General features: G+C 42.7%; 1 protein-coding gene across 3 annotated transcripts in view; it reads right to left on the bottom strand.

Annotated features, from left to right (window-relative positions):
- The window catches only part of TBC1D4 (TBC1 domain family member 4), a 215609-nt gene that overhangs the window by 61685 nt on the left and 132953 nt on the right, over positions 1–20971 (bottom strand). For 2 of the 3 annotated variants that reach the window (XM_062194085.1, XM_062194083.1), the window contains exons 5-8: positions 15053–15185; positions 10828–10919; positions 10443–10553; positions 5941–6060 (exon numbers count right to left, since the gene is read on the bottom strand). In XM_062194085.1, coding sequence (XP_062050069.1) covers positions 5941–6060; positions 10443–10553; positions 10828–10919; positions 15053–15185 — 456 coding nt within the window. Of the gene's footprint in view, positions 1–5940; positions 6061–10039; positions 10088–10442; positions 10554–10827; positions 10920–15052; positions 15186–20971 lie in introns of all 3 variants that reach the window. The other variant, XM_062194084.1, reaches the window with a different exon arrangement.

The raw sequence follows: 20971 nt of genomic DNA, 5'->3' as shown, positions 1-20971 counted from the left end.
ATTTCACAAACAAGAAGAGGGAAGTTCTGATAAATTATGTTGCCCATTTTATGCAACAAATTAAAGGACAGAGCAGCAATCTGAACACAGGAGGCACAATTTAAAAGGGAAACTCCAGAGCTCTTATTCAAAACTACCTCCCAGATAGAACTGTTAGAAAAATAGAATGTAAATACTAGTAATCCTACATTTGATGTTTGGCAAATGTCCTAGAATCTCATCAAGGTTCTTTCGGTTCTTCAGATCTGTGCTATAACTGACTGTCTTCCAATAACAGACTATATTTTTGGTTGCTGAATCATTGGGTTACTATGTGTGGCCAAGAGGAAACTATAGTCTGGGTGCTAGTATTATAGCTGATATCTATATGCCAACCAAACTGGGTATCTCAAATAGGTTATTTGATCACTATGAGGAAAGTGGTCAGATGGCTCCCAAATCAACTTCAAGAACACATTTTACCCCCAGTAGTATTACTCATAGTGGTGTTTTATCCACATGTGGATTTGGGTGCACAAAGAGACTTAAGAAAATTTAAACTGTACCACTATTAATTCATGTCTTTCTGTAGGCAAAGACAATGGGAATTGCTGTGAAGTCAACATGAAAGAAGGACAACTTGTAAAATGATTTGAACTTTATATTATTATTAAATATTCCTATTTTGCAAATTTTCAACTAACCAGGATAATCACCTGGCTCCTGCCTTCAGATCAGCCCGGTGCGCCAGCCGCAGTGCACCAGCCACGGCGGCCATTGGAGGGTGAACCAATGGCAAAAGGAAGACCTTTCTCTCTGTCTCTCTCTCTCTCACTGTCCACACTGCCTGTCAAAAAAAAAAAAAAAAAAAAAGAAAGAAAGAAAGAAAGAAAGAAAGAAAGAAAGAAAATACAACGGACAAAAGGCCAGTATATCAGATTTTTTCCTTTTCACTTTTGAACAGATAGCTCTTTGTGTTATACTATTTTATACGTGGTAATTCACATGCCAATCCCTTTCCTTTGGCCTTGCTTTTCAATTATGAATGAGATGAACTTCTACACATTAAAATATACGGATTTGATTTCATCAACAACTAAAATCAGCTAAACAATATTTTTGCATTTAAAAATGGCAGCAATTATAAGCTCAATTCTGACTAGAGTGTAAATTTTCTACTACACAACTCCTGGGAAAAGAATAAACTGTCAATTTTAGAAGTAGATAAAACCCCTTTTGCCACATAAACTTTAATGCAACATGGGTCGCTGCCAACTTCCAACAAGTCCATTCTACTGCACATGGCATAAGCAAGACCTTGTTAGGTCACAAAATTTATGGTATTTGGCATCACTTTGGGACACAAAAGCTACAGTATCCACTTTGCCCAAAACAGATTAGCTGCACCCTCCCTGAAAGTCATTACAGCAATTCAATGCACGTGGATAAGACACTTTAAAGTCAGCCATGCAAACAATGTACAGAATGCCATGGTACTAAATGAAGATAAAAAGAGTAACACGCTAAATACCCTTTGCCATTTTGAAATGACAGATTTCAAGCTTACTACGGAGTATACCACCTCATATCCATAAGGTGATATTTTCCTAACATGCTGGTATTTAATCCTCACAGACAAGTATTAAAATGTATCAGAAATGAGGAAAGAATGAATTAGAAAAGGTGAATAATTTGTCAAGAGCATAAGTATGAGATCTGCTAGGGTGAGGTCTTACATTCAGGTCCCCTGCTTAAATGATCTTTCTACTTTTTACTGAATGCTGTATTCAATTTGAGTAGCTGCTGCAAGTGTGCACTGATGCCCTACTAATGATGTCAGTGCCTTAAGAATTACCCTTATGGGCCGGCGCCGTGGCTTAACAGGCTAATCCTCCGCCTTGCGGCGCCGGCACACCAGGTTCTAATCCCGGTTGGGGCACCGGATTCTATCCCGGTTGCCCTTCTTCCAGGACAGCTCTCTGCTATGGCCCGGGAAGGCAGTGGAGGATGGCCCACGTGCTTGGGCCCTGCACCCCATGGGAGACCAGGAGAAGCGCCTGGCTCCTGGCTTTGGATCAGCGTGATGCGCCGGCCGCAGAGGCCATTGGAGGGTGAACCAACAGCAAAAAGGAAGACCTTTCTCTCTGTCTCTCTCTCTCACTGTACACTCTGCCTGTCAAAAAAAAAAAAAAATTACACTTATGGGCAGGCATTTGGTGCCGCTGTATAGGTCACTTGGGATTGACATGTCACATTTCATAGCAGAGTGCCCGGTTTAAGTCCTGGCTCCTCAGTTTCCACTCCAGCTTTGTGCTGAAGTGCATCCTGGGAGGCAGCAGTGACGGCTCAAGTACTCAAGCCCCTGCCACTCCCATGGGACACTCAGATGGGTTACCAGGCTCCTAGTTTTGGACCAGGATAGCCCTGGCTGTTACAGGCATTTGAGGAGTGAATGAGTGCACAGGAGATACGTCTCCCCATCTGCCTTCAAATAAAATGAATATAAATAAAGAGCTCAGGGGAGGGATGAGAAATACACTTATCCAGAGAGGTAGTTCTCAAGCTTCAGCACCAGTATCAACTCTTGGGCTTGTTAAAACCCAAATTATTGGGCCCTCCCCAGAGTTTCTGGTTAAGTAGGTCAGTGGTGAGGCCCACTTTCATTTTAACAAATTCCCAGGTGATGCCACTGCTGCTCATGTGGAACCATATTTTAAGAAAAAAAAAAAAAATGGCCATCGTAGAGCATGAGTTAAACTACCGAATTAAGACTGTTAATTTTTTTTTTTTAATTTTTTTGACAGGCAGAGTGGACAGTGAGAGAGAGAGAGAGAGAGAGAGAGACAAAGGTCTTCCTTTTGCCGTTGGTTCACCCTCCAATGGCCGCCGCGGTAGGTGCGCTGCGGCCGGCGCATCGCGCCGATCCGATGGCAGGAGCCAGGTGCCTATCCTGGTCTCCCATGGGGTGCAGGGCCCAAGGACCTGGGCCATCCTCCACTGCACTCCCTGGCCACAGCAGAGAGCTGGCCTGGAAGAGGGGCAACCGGGACAGGATCGGTTTGTTAATATCTACAGAAGGCTTAACCAATACCCAAGATACTCAGCTGCTGGTTGGCTTTGTTCCTCTAGGATACCACCCTAGGTCTCTGTGTCCTACCAGTTTCCCCTGCTGCGTTCTGGTGCTCCTCCCTGGGCATTCACCTTGACATGCAAGTTTTGGCTCCTCTCTGGGGAGGAGGACTGAACACTGGGCATGTCTAGTCAACCATCTTAGAAGTCTATTCAGGCATGAAGATTTTATGAAAACTTCCAGAAACACACTTCTGACAAATCTAGAGGTCCTTTTGCATGAGTCTGCTTTTTGCTGATAAAATAGTGACATTTCCAGCTGACCACGGTTTTTGCAGGGCTTTTGTTAAAATTAGAAGAATTTTAGGTATTAGGAGAAATACCTGTAAAAATACATTGAGCTCTAGCAAAGATGCAAAACTAGGAAGATCAGATGTCAGAAGTTACTGTGTCCTTAATACTCTATTGAATAAACATAGAAAATTTCAAAATGTGGCTAAACTTATTCTCATAATGCTATTAATGCTAAATAGAACTAAATACCTTCTTGAAAACAACATATTTGCAAAGAGTTACAAGGTTACTTAAAAGTTTCTCAAAGTCTAAGAATTTATATTACCATCTGCCTCTTAAAAAGCATTTACAGGAGCCGGTGCTGTGGCATAGTGGGTAAAGCTGCCATCTGTAGTCCAGCATCCCATATGGGTGCTGGTTCAAGTCCCGGCTGCTCCTCTTCTGATCCAGCTCTCTGCTGTGGCCTGGGAAAGCAGTTGATGATGGCCCAAGTGCTTGGGCCCCTGCACCCGCATGGGAGACTGGGAAGAAGTTCCTGGCTCCTGGCTTCAGACTGGCGCAGCTCCAGCCATTGTGACTATCTGAGGAGTGAACCAGTGGATGGAAGACCTCTCTCTCTGTCTCTACCTCTCACTGTCTGTAACTCTACCTCTCAAATAAATAAATAAAATCTTTTAAAAAAGTCATCAAGAGGCCGGTGCAGTGGCTTAACAGGCTAATCCTCCGCCTTGCGGTGCCGGCACACCGGGTTCCAGTCCCGGTCAGGGCGCCGGATTCTATCCCAGTTGCCCCTCTTCCAGGCCAGCTCTCTGCTATGGCCCGGGAAGGCAGTGGAGGATGGCCCAAGTCCTTGGGCCCTGTACCCACATGGGAGACCAGGAGAAGCACCTGGCTCCTGGCTTCGGATCAGCGAGATGCGCCGGCTGCAGCGGCCATTGGAGGGTGAACCAGCGGCAAAAAGGAAGACCTTTCTCTCTGTCACTCTCTCTCACTATCCACTCTGCCTGTCCAAAAAAAAAAAAAAAAAAGTCATCAAGAGTGTCTTTTCAAATTCTGTTTAAAGGGTTAGAGAATGAGATGCAGATAGCTCTCTCATCCACCCCTCAACTGCTCACAACATCTATGACTAGGCCAGGATGAAGCCAGGAACCAGCAACTCAATCCAGGTCTCCCACATAAGTGGAGGGGACCCAAATACTTGAGCCATCACCTGCTGTGTCCTGGGGTCTACAATAGCAGGATGCTCGGGTCTGCTAGAGCCAGAGTCAAGCATTAAACCCAGGCACTATGTTTGTTCTTTATATAAGGTGGCACAGGATGTGAGCCAGCCTCTTTACTGATGATGCTTATTTGGATCTCTGATTAAATAGGTGTTGGCTCCCAGCCTTCCCCACGTTGAAGTTATCATTTTTCTCTTCATTCTTCATAAGTTTTGTATCCTGCTCATGACCTGGTTGCAATGTGTTCATTTATGTCTTGTTTCATATAGACTCATGGCTTCCCTGTTTATACAACAGTTTATAAAATCTGTTGCTATCATTTATTTTGATGCTCACTTTCTGTCAGATGACATGAGGTGGAGCCTTTTCAAGGTTTGGATCTCTATAACACATCACCATGTTTGAGCACTTCCTTACCATCTAGAACAAAAAGATATTTTGCCCGAACTTATCTTACCCTTTCCCTGTAGTCCTTGAATTAGTCAGTTCTCCCCAGATCCTAGTTCCTTCTAGTGGAGAAAGATCTATAGAAAGCAAAGCCTGGGTGCTGGGTGTCACCCAGCCAGACTCATTATCTGGTGTCTGAAGTACCTGAACAGAATCAGGGGCTACATGCAGACATTTGCATTCCTTCCTTCTGCCCGTCCTGCCACACACACACATTCACAAGCCTGATTTCACATGGATACCTCCCCGTTGATCCAACCACATAAGGTTCATTTTAATTTCTTGTCCTTTTATATTTGTGATTCCCTTCTCCCTAGATGCCCTTATGCTTAGCGTGTTGACTTATTTGTTTAGTCCCCTGTGTGCAACAAAGGCTACTGTGTGAACACCCCTTATCCCACTCAGCTGGTGACACCCGACACTGGGGTTGTCGTGCCACACGTGGACATCCTCACCCTGCCCACATTCTATCCCTTTACACTGAGCACCTTCTCCATGAACACCTCTCCCTTGGCTCACACGCTTGGCACTGGGCCTTTCCTATGTAGGGATGTCCTCTCAACCACTAAGGCTTGGACCCTGAACCAGGTTGCTCTCATCTGTTGTCCCCCTCCTCACCACACAGGGCTCCCACACAGGGCACTGCGCCACACCTCCACACCTACAGGATTGGGCATCAATATCTAATTTCCCCTTCTCCATACATAGGTATCTCTCCTGCAAAACATCTACTGCTAAATCCAGTTCTCAGAGTTCACAGAATAAATCTAGATCTGAGTAGGAACCTTGCTTTAAGAGCTTATTTTTAGTGTTAGTTAAAGTTCTCTTAGTAAGGTTGTTTTTAAGGCAATCTTCCATGAGCCAGTTGAAAAGGATACGAAATAGAAACACATAGATGTGGATACCTAAAGGATCCTCAGTTTGATCTTACCCTTGAGAAGATATTTTCCAGGGAGCTAGTTAGGGATCTCTTAGCTTTGTTTTTCAAAATGTCAAGTTTGAATCTTCCACTGCTTGTCGCATTTTCCGGGATTGTACTATTTGCAATAGTCTAGGGAAAGAAAAACATGAATTTTAGTTTGGAAATACTCAAAGTTAAATGAGGCTTTAAATACAGGTTTAAGACCAGGTCATTACTAAATACAAGAATCCTCCAGTGGTTTTATTAAGAAGTAATAATTAAGGTTCCACACTGTGAACACAAAGATTATAAGGAAAAAGGTCTAATTTTAACAAAGTAATAAAAGAGACCGAAATAAGATCTTTCCTTCATGTCTTTCCTTCCTTTCCATTAATACATTCCTGCTGTGTTTAACAAAAATTAATCTTGAGGTGTCAATTTTTACTGCTGTTACTTTGATTAATGACTATAGCCATCCTTCTCCAAGGTACATATTTCATTTCCAAACTACTAAGGAAAACAAGTTAATAGTTTCAAGGAACAAAGCATCTTCCCAAAAAAAAAAAAAAACCACTCTGGATTCTGCTAATATCTCTGTTACAATTTCATTTTCACTTGTGAGTGGGCCACTTATCTTTTAGATCAACAAGTAAATCTTCTCTGATAGTTCTCATCTGGATGAGGGAGCAGGCATTTGGCCTGGTGGTGAGGATGCCTCATCCCGCTTTGCAGCACCTGGTTCAATTCCAAGCTTCCACCCCTGACTCCAGCTTCCTGCTAATGCAGATCCTGGAAGGTAGCTGTGATGGCTAAAGTCACTGGGTCCCTGCCATCCATATGGGAGACTTCAGCTTCAGTTTAGCCCAGTCCTGGCCATTACAGGGATTTGAGAGAGTGAACCAGATGATGGGGACATGCTCTCTCTCTCTATCTATCTATCTATCTATCTATATATATCCCTTTCCATCCCTGCCCTCATGTCTAATAAAATTAAACTGTATGAGAATCTAAAATGTATCCACTATATTAGATTTTCTCCATGCTTTATCCCATTGAGGTATACAGCTATTATGTACTCACATATGACATGGTCCTTAGAGCCCAGAAACTCTCGACTTATAAGACAGCTTATAATTTTCTTGGGAAGGGAGCAACACAATATATATAGAAGCATCAAACAGGAAAACATGGAAATTGGTTGCAGGTGTCCATGGTCAGGGAAGAAAGGACATACGAAATTCAGGCAGGCATGAAGACATGGATGAAGGCTTTCCCGGAACTACGGATGGTTGCTGGCAAAATCATAAAGACCAGATGGCTTAAAGGGACACAATCAGCACGATATGTTTGGCAACAGCAGAGGGGAGAAGAGGAAAGTCACACAAAGACATAATGCTGAAAAAAAAAATGCAAAACCTTGAATGGTCTGGCATGCCAGGTAAATGAGAAGAATCACCGACTGATCCAAATTTATAAGCACAGGGACATCACTGGGAAAGCAACGTTTTAGGGAGATTTATCTGAAAGGAGAATTCAAAAACATCTAAAGGACAAGGATGTCAGAGACTGAGAGAACAAACTAGAGTAGAGGCTTCAGTATGGTCCATGAAGGAGGCACTGGCTCCGTCAGATCATTTAAGAAGCTACTGATGCAAGAGAAATAACAGACATCAGAAAAGGAAATGAGGGAACACAATGGATACAGAATGGGCTGGACTCGGCTTAGGAGGCGCACAAAGCTCCGGGATTACTCATCATTCTAAGACTCCCAGATGAATGACAGGACAAAGTCGAGAAATTACTTTGGCACTTAGCACAATGGCAGACACACAGTGGCAGCTCAGGAAATACAGGTGGGATAAATGGAAGGAAGAAAGGAAGAATGGAAGAAAGGAAGGCGGAGGGAAGAGAATGGAGCAACTTTGTCAGCAGGCAAACAGAAGCAACTTGTCCAGATCTCCTCCTCTATGATCTTCAGTACCCTCTACCACAAAGAAGTGCACACCCAGGCGCATTCTCCTTTGACCTGAAACCCAAGCCAAAGCTTAGAGTTTCCATGGTCATTCTTCAACTCAAAGTCCCCCAAGGGCACCAAATCCACGTTCTCACTGAATCTCCAAGACATTTCCAAATCGAACTCACTGTTTATTCCATCCCCTATGCCACCATGGTCTTATTTCTCTATTTTTGAGCTCAGTTTCATCCAACTTCCCCTAACTCTGAAACCTTGAAGTTGTTTGCAGTATTCCCCTCTCCCCTCCTTTTCCGACTCACCCAGCTACTAAGTCCACATGATGATGCCTCCTCAACTCCTGGCCTCAGCCCCTTCTGCACATGTCTAGTGCTCTACTTCAGCCCCTCTCCTGAGTCAGATACCTTTTTCAAGACACAATCACCCATTCTATTTGCATAGTAGTGTTAATGCTGTCTTGTGCTTATTGACAACCACAGCACATTTCACTTGATGTAATGATACACTGGCCTCTCCTAACAGTCAGATGGCAGGGAAGGGATGCTCTTAGTCTCCACCATTGCACTTGATAAAGGTCTGTGGCCACTCCTCACACATTTTAGGACAAAACTGTCCAAATCGGAGAATGTGACTTCAGTTTTAACAATCGCAAACCTCTTGCCTACCAATATTCCCCACAAATCTGTCATGAGAGGGACAGCAGCACTCTCTCTTTATTGTACAGATCTGATCTTCTCCCTCTCTCACTAGAAATCCTTCCATAATAAAGTCAGGCTACCACTGAAAGGCCTCCTTCAACTCAACTCTGTCTGTTCCTCCAGCTACAGCTTCATTTTCCCATCAACCCCCAAGCATGCCCAAAAAACAGTTTCTACTTATAGTACCTGCATGAAGGTAAGTTTGACCATACCACTATTCACCACTGTGTTCAATGTCTCTAATAAAACATACTTTGCCAACTTTTCCATAGCAAACTTCATCTCCCCTGAAGCTCCAGCCCCCTATACATCCCTGCTTGACCTTTTAAATTGCTCCTTCCTCTTACTCTCCAAAGGAAAATAGAGCTATTTTTGTTTTTTTAAAAGGCCACTTACAGACCTATTCTTTTTTTTTTTTTTTTTTTTTTTTTTTTGAGAGGTAGAGTTACAGACAGAGAGAAAGGTCTTCCACTCAGTGGCTCACTCCCAAAATGGCCACAACAGCCAGAGCTGGGCCAAGAGCCAGGAGCTTCCCCCAGGTCCCACACAAATACAGGGCCCAAGCACTTGGGCCATCTTGGACTGCTTTCCGAGAGAGCTGGATTGGAAGAGAGGCAGCCAGGACTAGAACTGGCACCCATATTGGGGGATGCTGGCACTGCAGCCAGAGGATTAGCCTACTACACCACAGCAACAGTCCCCCAGATCTGTTCTATGCATTATTTATCTGTTTTCATGCCCTTTCAACTTATTAAGTCCTTTTCTGGAATAAATATAATTGATTCCTTACTTTTTTGTCACTTATCATATAGCATGCCTCATAGCAGGCTCTTAAAAACTGCTAGTTCAATGACTAAATGAAAGAATATGGGGCCGGCATGGTCAAGCACTGGGTTAAGCTCCCACTTGTAATGCCAGCATCCTACGTTGGAGTGCTGGTTCAAGTCCCAACTATTCTTCTTCCAATCCAGCTCCCTGCTAATGCACCTGGAATGCATCAGAAGATGACCCAAGAGGTTAAGGCACTGCCAACCATGTTAGAGACCCGGATGGAGTTCCAGGCTCCTTCCTTTGGCCTGAACTAGCCCTGGTCATAGCAGCCATTTGAGGAGTAAATTAGCAGGTAGAAGAACTCTCTCTCTCTCTCTCTCCTGTCTCCCCTCCCCCCCGACACACACTTGTTCTCTGTGTGTGTGTGTCTCTCTCTGTCACTCTGCTTTTCAAATAAATAAAATAAATCTTGATTAAATGAAAGTACGCATACTAAACAACTAACAGGTAACTTGTTTCGAATACAGTGATAAAAGGACTCACACTGAATTAGTGTTATTAATAAAGCATGGTCCCCTTGGAGATTGCTGCCGATGACCTTGCTTTGCTTACATGCAGCTAGGATTAAATTCTAAGCCACATGCACAGAAATGCCATTCTTTGGTCTGCAGCCGGGGGAGACACTTACACGATACTCCTGCTGCTCTGCTCCTGGCTTTTCACCATTTGAGCTAATCTTTTGAAGAAATAAAATATTCATGTGAATTTTAAATAACAGATTACTATCACTAACAAATGAATGTGAATTCTACCTCATGCACACTACTGCCCTTTTACCAAAAAAATAAGTTCTTTTACATTTTCATACCATCATTATTATTTCATCTCAGTGTGCCAATGCGTACTAAGAATTCCTATAAAACGCCTACAATGCTAAAAAATACAACACACACACATATATATAGACAGGACTTCCACCCTAAAGAAGAAAAGAGCACAAGAAAAAAAGAAAACCTCCTTTCTCAGCTTCTACTATATTTTAAGTAAATGTGTAAACAGAGAAGTAGGTCAAGGAGAAAATAACTCCTTACCGATGGGCCTTCCCCAATGTGCGTGTGTGTCTTTTGCTTGGCTTCACACAGCTGCCTCAGGTGTAAAATCACAAGTTCATTTTCTTCCTGGTCACTGACTGGCTTCATTTTCTGTTGAACAGACAAGCCAAGAGTGCAGTTTGTAAACACAACTTCCCCACTCCTATTTTATTCCTATGGTTTGATCCAGCAGACAAACACAATCACAGCCCAGACTTTTCCCCACGCTCAGACGTGAAGGGAGCCAGGGTGCTCAAGTTCTGCCACATAGAGTCAGGGGATGCGCAACGGTAACTGCATACAGTGGAAAGCAAAGGGAACCCCCAAAACAGGATTCCATTCTCACTCCTTCTGTCTTATTTATGAGAAACCCCAATGATGGTACCTGAACTCGTTCAAAGATGTCAGCTTGCTCATTGTCCGACAGGGATGACAGGTGCCTCTGGATCACCAGCTTGGCTCTTGGAGGGTAGAGGCCTAAGGGAAGTGAAAAGGAACACAGCATGGAGCAGAGGTAGGCAGCAGAGACCTAAATGTACATCACGCATCACACGTCAGCCCTCTCCCAGCAGGTTCCCAACTTACACCTTCTCAAAGAGACAATGATTAAGAGTCAATGAAAAACCTCTTTGAAGCCCCTTAATGGCGATCCTAGAGCTAGAATCACTAACAAAAAATATCTAAATGAAACCAAGCACAACCAGATATCACTCAACATACTCATACTAACAAACTCGGCCACTACAGAAACCCACACGTGAACTAGCATTGTCCTAGGATCTGAGATGAATGAGCTCACAACCTGATATTAATAAAAGAAAAGGGGGAAGGAGGGAGTGGTTTGGCTTAGCAGTTCAGGCACCTGAATTCCATATGGGAGTGCCTGGATTTGTGCAGATTTTAAATTTTTTGCATAAAAAATATATACTTAATTCCATTTTACATGAACTTTTTGAAGAAATCTCATATTATGAAACGAGTATGACTGCTTTTTTCGTTTAGTTTTCTGATGTCATTTTTTTATTCTGATGTTAATCCAGTGACTGATTAACACACCTAGAAGGATGAAAATTCAAAAGATGAAAACAAAGATAAGGAGAGAAATGTCACTGAAGTCACAGCCCAGGAAGTTTCCTTAGCTCCCTGGTAAGTAGAGGAATTAACTGGAAACAACTGCCGTTTATTTCTTCAAATGATACTGCTTCCTCCACTAGAAATCTGATTTGACTTCCTTCTGTCTCCCAATTCACAGTCACCACCTAGTGAATTGCAGGTACTGAAAAGCATGCACATAAATATCATGTAGCTTGTATGTTAGTGCAGGGAAACAAAAGAAGGATAATTGCTCCAGCTCCATGACAGCCAGCATCACTTTCAGTTCCACATCCTGGGGTTTCGCTCTTAGGAGATGGAGTTCCCCTTAGACACCACTCCTTGATTGACTGTGGCCCACACTGATGGACCCAGACTAAAAACTGAGACCCAACCAGGGTGCAGGTGATTAGATAACTTCTCTGGTTTTATTTTATTTTATTTTTCATTAGAAATAGAACTCAAAAAAAAAAAAAAAAAAACTTCAAAGGTAAGCATGTAGCACAATGATTGGGTCACCACTTGGAATATATTGACAGTAAAACTATGAGTCCAAATAAGTAAATTGAAATACTACCACCTAACCACTTTTTTTTTTTTAAGATTTTATTTATTTTGAGAGATTACAGGCAGAGAGAGGGAGAGACAGAAAGGTCTTGCACCCACGAGTTCATTTCCCAAATGGCCAAAATGCCCAGAGCTGAGCCAATCCAAACTCAGAAGCCAGGAGCTTCTTCCAGGTCTCTAACACGGGTGCAGGGGCCCAAGCACTTGGGCCATCTTCTATTGCTTTCCCAGGTGGTAGCAGAGAGCTGGATCAGAAAAGGAGCAGCCAGGACTAGAAGTGGCACCCATATGGGATGCCAGTGTCACAGTTGGAGAATTCACCTACTGTGCCACAGTGCTGGCCCCCTAAGTACTTTTAAATTTTTCTCATTAACTTATCCAAAGATGATCCTTCTGTCACCTTTACACTTTGAGCCTAAGCATGAAATTCACACTGTCGAGTTCCTTAATGAAAAGAACTCTCTGGGAAACACAATGGCAAGAGACTTCAACAAAAAGATACCAAGAAAAGGTATCAGGTTGCTTTGAAAATAGATTTTACAAGTCCACGTCCAAGCCCATCCAAGCAACTTGCCTACAGCAATTATTATTCACTATGGATCCTGGTGTCTCAGGGTCTCCATACTCATTGTGTAAAACGTGTATTGAAATAGTGTCTGCCTTTGGTTTTTCTAAAATATGGAAGAAATGACATAATAGATGCCAAACACAATGAGCCCAATACATGGTGAGGCTCCAGAGGTATTTTCTTTATTTTTAGTCTTTTTACTCTTACTGTGAGGCTACCACACTGCTTTATGCTTCGTCTGGCTGCTGTCAGAAGCAGGAGGAAATGAGTGTGTTATCCAGGGCCTTAGGAAAAACACAACCCCATATCAGTCTCATGGACTCATAGTAAACTTGGACCCTTCTTTTTGCTGCCTTCAGATATATGCATGCCTTGGAGTTTGTGAAGCTTAAGTCAGTATATTCAAGACTTTGGGAACAGCACTAATAATTCTGGATTCGTAATTTTGTACTTTTTTATTTAAAAGGATATCTAAAACCATAAAAACTTCAACCATCACAAAAGTAATACACACACACACACATAGATAAGGGTACTTCAAGAAGTTCCTAGAAAATGCATCTTAAGACAAAACTATGCAAGACCTTCATATCATTTTTTAAGATTCATTCATTTATTTATTTGAAAGGCAGAGTCTACAGAAAGAGAAGGAAAGCTGGTGCCACGGCTCACTAGGCTAATCCTCTGCCTTGTGGCGCCAGCACACTGGGTTCTAGTCCCGGTCAGGGCGCCGGATTCTATACGGGTTGCCCCTCTTCCAGGCCAGCTCTCTGCTGTGGCCCGGGAGTGCAGTGGAGGACGGCCCAAGTGCTTGGGCCCTGCACCCCATGGAGACAGGATAAGCACCTGGCTCCTGCCTTCGGATCAGCGCGGTGTGCCGGCCGCAGCACGCCAGCCGCAGCACACCAGCCGCAGCGCGCCGGCGGTGGCGGCCATTGGAGGGTGAACCAATGGCAAAGGAAGACCTTTCTCTCTGTCTCTCTCTCACTGTCCACTCTGTTTGTCAAAAATAAAAAAAAAAAAAATTTTTTTTTAAAAATCTGAATATTACATCAAAATGGTCCTTGACCACGTGGTTGTTTGAACATTAAATAAATCTGTCTGACTGTCAATGATTTTACCAAATGCCCATTAAACAGAAATCACAATGTGCAGTTACACTGCCTAGGTCCTAGGCCATTGTCCGCTCTCTTCTGGAGTGCACACTCTGTTCATCTATCTTACTGAACTGCATTATTTCCTCTTGTGCCTATCTTTCACTCTAGGCAGTGAGCTTTCTAGAGGCACAGAACATGCCTTGCCACCTGAGCACTCATAGTTGCTAGCACATTGCCTAAAACAGAGTAGACACTGAACAAGTGTTTATTTGACTGTGTCTTATCTTGTGCAGTAGTTTTCAAAATTTTTGTTAGTAAGAAATAGTGAGAGGCCAGAGCAGTGGCATTTGAGGATAAGCCGCCATCTGCAGGGCCAGCATCCCATATGGTGCCAGTTCAAGTCCCAGCTGCTCCATTTCCAGTCCAGCTCCCTGCTAATGTGCCTGGGAAAGCAGACGATGATGGCCCAAGTGCTTGGACCCTTGAACCCATGTGGGAGACCCAGAAGCCACTCCTGGCTTCAGCCTGGCCCAGCCCTGGCCATTGCAGCCATTTGGGGAGTAAACCAGTAAATAGAAGATCTCTATCTCTTTTTCCTTCCCTCCCTGCCTCCCTCCCTCCCTCTCGCTCTCGCTTTCGCGATCTCTCTCCTTCTCTATCAATCTATCTCTGCCTTTCAAATAAATAATAAATAAATCTTCTTAAAAAAGAAAAAAATGAGAAGTGGAGAAGTCAGTGTTTAGCCCCCCCACGCCTCTGCTTGTGCTGCCCTTCCAATTCAGAGCAGAAATCTGCTGTAAGATATCTCCTTTATCACCTCTGTCATTCACAAACGTCCCTCAGAAGCCAAGTGAGTTTCATTACAGTTCTAAACTTAGCGGGAAAAGAATACATCATCCAGGGGGAGGGAAAAAAGAATGAAATAGTTAACATTCTCTAATGGTTTTGCTTCTCTTCATTCATTCAACAAATATTTGGTCAGTTCCCACAGAAAACACAGCGGAGTATTAAGAACTGTGGGAAACACAAGTCTTTTCTATGAGTTTGCTGCGTGAAGAAAAAAACAAGGAAGAGACAGAGAACAAAAGAAAGGCAAAAAGAAAAAGAGAGAGAGAGAGAGGGAGAGAGAATGCCAGGCACCTGGAGGACAAACTTGACTGGACATGCGAAACGATTGCGAGTTCCTGTTTCACCTACACAAAGACCTATTCAATGATAGGAGGGACTTCCTCACGTCCCGATGCCAGTGCAAACTCCTCTCTTGCCAAGGCCAGGATACACTGTACCTTCAATCCTTTCACAGAGCTTGTGCAAAGAGTGCATGGGGCAGGCCTCGCACAGCTGAATCTGCGTCTTGGCACTCTGCAGGGCAGCGGCAGTACTGAAAGCCTGCTTCAGAGTCAGCATGACCTCATCGACCTACAAGAAGGAACAAAACTCAGGTCTACAAAAGTGTGCTTTCATGGCAACACAAAACACCCAGCAGCAATGGGGGCCGTGGTTGGTGCTGACTAGTTCATAATTAATAGGGTTTTGATGAGACAGAGCTGGAGGGAATATTAAGTCTTGAAGTTATGCGTACATAATTGAGAGATGGGCGAAGTAAGTCCATTTTGATGTGTGTGTGTATAATATGATACTGATCTGTTACTAGAATGCTATTTTTAATCCCCATTGAGGGTTATAGTATCAAAGTTGGATGAGTTGATCAGGTCTTTATTTAATTAAATGGATGGTTTATCAGACAAAGACCCCTTTGGAAGCTATGTCTGTCATACATGGGAAGCGAGAAAACAATGTCAACATTCACTCGTGTTAACAGGTGTCCTAATTACTTTATTCTGCTAGATCACTTTTAGTATAAAAATAAAACACGCTCCCGTGACTTTCTGAGGACAATATCAGCTCAGTTTAAACAATGAGGGGGAAAGTCTATGAGCGTTGCTTGTCTTAGCTCTCCAGTTTATGGTTGATTATTCCACTTTTGATTGTGACACCAAGTCCTGACATCGTGGAGATTAACCACAAGGTCGCTCAACTCAGTCAGCAGCTTGCAAACGGCCAGCTAGTTTCTTTCTTGCTCTTCTACTGACTCAATCAAGACCTATGAATTTAGCTTTCCAGTTCAAACCTACAAAGAGTACATCTTCATGCAATGTTAAAACCACCTCAGCTTGCATCTCCTTTTCTGCTGCACAACTATCAATGTAAGGTGTGATTTTCCCACACTTTGTAGAACTTACATTAATTTTTTTTTACATCAAATTTTAAAGCCTACATTGCAGAGCTATTGGTTTAGATAATGTGAAAACAAATGCAAGTTAATGCTATTCATACACAAAGGAAAAGTGATTTCCACAGATACAGAGAAAATAGGGAGAGTATAACCACAAGGAAAAAATAAAAGACCCAAGCTACTGAAAATCCAGAGTTTGTTCGGGGTTAGTAGTTAATTAAATAAGTCTGCTATTCATTAGAAACTTTAACATATTGATAGGAGAGTGAGGACTGGCCAGGGAAAGAGACCTTTGTCTTGTTCATAGTTGGGGCCTCATCTGAACTAGCTTTGATTTTCAAAACCATTTATCATGCTTGGGATGTCATTTTTTCATTTCTTTTTTGCCTTCAACTATGGACTGGTTTAAGAGCACATTTTTACTGAAATGATTTAATATACTTCTGCATTTGAGATTATGAGGAACCTGGAAAAGAAAGAAATGTTTTTAGCTCTTCTACTAGGACTGAAAGGACAGAGCAAACACTTAACAGGGAGCTATTATTCTTAAGTTTTATTATACTATCAGCTTTACAAAGACATGAGTAATTTTACATCATCCCATAAAAAGAAATGAATTATTTATAACATACGTCATTTTAACCTATAATTAAAAATAAAGATTTCGGATTCTTAGAAACAAAACAAATATACATGTAATGCTGTTGCATTTTTATTTCATTTACCTTGTTATGTATTCAAAAGTAATTTTAATTATGTATGCAGACATTCATTTATTTCTATTTTCTCGCTTCTCATTTATGTCAGACACTGAAGAGGTTAGTAAACTGCTTAGTAATTGAAACAGCTTTCATATATATTATTACTATTTAATAACACTGCCTTGTAAAACAGGATGCTATTCTTAAAATGTGGGCATCAATTTTCCCTGCCACAAGTAAAAACTTTGACTTCTAAATTAAAAAATAATTTTTTTTAAATTCAACATTTTTTCTAAACAGCCTGTAAATTCGATCTTGGGATCACTACAACGAAAAGTTGAAATTAGCGCACTATGAGTCACTTAAATATTTGAGTCTACATACAACAACCAAAAAAATAAGTCACATCAAAACATTAAAAGCAAAGAAATGTGCAAAGACAAATCAATCACATGCAAACAAAAAGAAAGTAAATATTCTTGGCAATGCCATCCAGCAACATTAAATTCCCAGAGGGAAGCATGAAATAGAACAAAGAAGTCCACTTTATGACAGGAGGGGACAACTCACATTGAAGTTAATGCTCATAAACATTTATATGCCAAACTTGGTATTTTGTATTTTAGAACAAGGCTCACAGAATGTCTAAGGATGTCAAAAGATTATACTATCTGAATAATTTAAATTCTCAAACTCTCCAACGAAGAATGGCATAAATCTGCAGTGAACAACTATGAAGAAGACAAAGGTCTCTTTCCCTGGCCAGTCCTCACTCTCCTATCAATATGTTAAAGTTTCTAATGAATAGCAGGCTTATTTAATTAACTACTAACCCCGAACAAACTCTGGATTTTCAGTAGCTTGGGTCTTTTATTTTTTCCTTGTGGTTATACTTTCCCTATTTTCTCTGTATCTGTGGAAATTACTTTTCCTTTGTGTATGAATAGCATTAACTTGCATTTCTTTTCACATTATCTAAACCAATGTTGAAGAAAGCACTGTGGGGCCAATGCCATGGTGCATTAGGTTAATCCTCTGACGGTGGTGCCAGCATCCCACATGGGTGCTGGTTCTAGTCCCAGCTGCTCCACTTCCAATCCAGCTCTCTGCTGTGGCCTGGAAAAGCAGTGGAGGATGGCCCAAGTCCTTGGGCCCCTGCACCTGCATGGGATACCCAGAAAGAGCACTTGGCTCCTGGCTTCGGATCGGCACAGCTCCGGCTGTTGTGGCTATCTGGGGAGTGAACCAACGGAAGGAAGACCTTTCTCTCTGTCTCTCTCTTACTGTAACTCAACCTCTCAAATAAATAAATAAAATCTTAAAAAAAAAAAAAGCACCGTTACATAAATGAGATTTTCTAAAAATCTCAGAGTAGGCATTTTAAACAGTGGTCAAGATGCCACTTGGGATATCTACATCTCAAATCAGAGTACCTGGTTCATGTCCCAGTGCCTACTAATGTATACCCTGGGAGGCAGCAGGTGATGGCTCAAGTGTTTGGGCTCCTGCCACCCATGTGGGAGCCCCAGATTGAGTTCCAGGCTCCTGGCTCCAATCTGACTCAGCCCCAGCAGTTGAGGCAATTTAGAAAGTGAATCAGAGGATAGGAGATCTTTGTCTCTCTTTCAAATAAAGTGAAAATACATAAATTTTTTAATCTCAATAGTTGGTTAAACAGAATAAGCTATCTACCTACAATAACTATTTTAACGAAGAAAAAAAAAGCATTTACACTTCCGATGTAACTTACCCGCAGTACAACACATAAGAACATTATATTGTTCATAAATTCATAGTAATTGTTACCAAAAAGCAAGAGAAAATGCTACCTTGTGTTCTTGGTATACAGGGAAGACAAGTCAGTATGCCTGATTTTGCAATACCTACATAAGTGCCAAGCCACATCAATTAGAACACTGCTCACACCAAGGGTATTTAATTGACTATTTTCTTTTGTTCCTATATCAGCTGCTTGAGCCATCCTTTATTAGGCAGGAAATTTACATTTAATCTTCCTTCCAGCAGGCAGTTCTGATGCCTCACCACTCAGTGAAGATGCTTGCTTGAGATAACAGCAGAGTAAACAGGGTTTGAAAGATCCTAGCATGGGCCTGTTCTTAAGAACAATGCTGCCGAAACTCAAATCCCAACACAGCTTCCAGGAATAGGCAGGCATTCACAGCCAGTCCAGTCTGTTGCCTTAGTCACAGGGCACATCTCGAGGTAATGTAGCATGCCCCCAGGCTTTCCACTAAACCCACTCTGCATGTGTGCAGGCAAAATGAAAATGCTAAAAAAAAAAAAAAAAAAAAAAAAAAAAAAAAAAAAAAAAAAAAAAACAAACCTCAGAACAAAACCCGTGGAAAGAGATTGGAAATAAGGTTTTAGATTGTTTCTGTTTCATTGCAAGTTATCCAGTGATCAGAAACCAATTAGACCTTAGAAAAAGATTGCCTAAAGTGAAGACTAACACAATCATTTCATCATTCACAAGACACAGCTATCAGGCACTTACTAACCCAGCAACCCTGAGCATGCCAACAAAAGAAGAGACAGCCCCACCTCTGTGAAATCCACAGCTCCTGGATTAGCTGCTTATGGAAACAGATGAATGAAGGTGGGGCTTGGCAGGAGCTGCTGGAGACTGGGCACCAGGGGAAGTCAGAGCAGTGCTGACAGGAGTTAGGAATGGCTCCAGCAGGATGAGACAAGTAAGCTCGGTCTCATAAAACCCACGGGAGAAAGAAGGGGAGCGGTACTCAGGGGAGGTGGAGGCCAGGCCGGCTTTACTGCCAATGCAACAACAACAAGGGGGACCCAGAAACAAGTAACTACAGCACTGCCCAAAGTCCCAGCTGAGTAACAGCAGGAAACCTTGCGGCTGGCAGAGCCCCTTCCCGGCCTGACAGCATAAAAGGCAGCGAGCCTGGTTCTGGCCTCCCCTGACATGACAGACTCCTCACTCCACCCAGAAAAGTGCCACCTCTGTGCCACGAGGGGCCTGCAGAGAGCTGCAGCTACTCCCTTAAATCCTTGACCCCGTGAGTGCCCCAGGCCCTCATCAATTGCAGTGTTTGGTAGCAAATCAAAGTAAAAGCACCACTGCACCAATCGCCAGACTGGTATTTGTGGTTTAGCCCAGAGAGCAGCTCGTGAGCTGCTTGACAGCCCTTGTGAAGATACTGTCACAAAAAAGGCATGGCGTTGCATTCTAGAAGAGGAGTCCCAGCACACAAGGCCGGAGAAGAATGGAGCAGGCTCAACTCCTTGCTACACCATCTAGACTGTGTCCTTGAGGATGACACCCAGTAACTGGGTGCTGGTGAGGAAATTCAGCGATAAATCAAACTCTAGCAGCAAGGAGAAAATGGATAGATCATAGACGAAAGCAACAGCAGGGAGAGGAATTGGGCCAATAATACAATACAAGAATCCAAGTGAAGAGGGCCAACACCCAGAGTCAGCCAGAAAGAAATGGAAGGGAGATAGACGAGAGAGATATTTCCTTTGAGAGTCGATAGGATTTGGTAAACAAGATACAAAAGGCAAAAGAAAATGTGCTAGGCTTTCAAAAGTGGAGAGTTGAGTAAAGGGTGCTACCAAAATAAAAAATACAAGGATATATGGTAGGTTTGGGGAAGGCAGGAGAGTACAGGATCGAGACTATGGTAGAAAGATCAGTCTTAGGAGAAGGGATGAGGGGGGAATGGTGGAGGTGTGAGTAGCAGAAATGGGTGGGAGTAGAGTATGGGTGCAGAGTATACCACATGATCCTTTTCTACCGAACTCTTAGTAGGCTGGGACTTCCCAGGGCAGTATCACTGGTTCTCTTTGGCTCTCCTCTATCTTCCCCTTGGTGTTCACATATTCCCATGCCTTCCACTGTCATTTATATAATGACCACCCTCAAAGGTTGATCTTAAGTCCTAAACTGAACCTGCTTAGCAGGGGCCAACTGAATACCGACATGTGGATACTTCACGGGTGTGGCTAATTATCTAGAACAACATTCAAATGGAAAGTTCCAGAATCAAAATATCATTATAATCCCTAGAGAAAAAGGTGGAGCCCCACTGTTACTTCTTCAGCGAGTCCTAATTCACTGGCCACACTGGGAATGCGGAAGGCAAGAATGAATCAAGACAATTATAACACGCATGAAGGAAAATGGACAGTGCTGCCTGGCTTACTTGCTTCTGTGCAGGTTGCATTTGTTCTTGTGGGAGAAATGCTGCTACAAGGATTATGTGCCTAAGAAACGGTTTTCT

Source organism: Lepus europaeus, chromosome 6 (genome assembly GCF_033115175.1).
Source record: "Lepus europaeus isolate LE1 chromosome 6, mLepTim1.pri, whole genome shotgun sequence".
In the NCBI taxonomy this organism is placed as follows: Eukaryota; Metazoa; Chordata; class Mammalia; order Lagomorpha; family Leporidae; genus Lepus; species Lepus europaeus.
The sequence above is the reverse complement of the archived record's forward strand: the minus strand, read 5'-3'. Positions and strand labels throughout refer to the sequence as shown.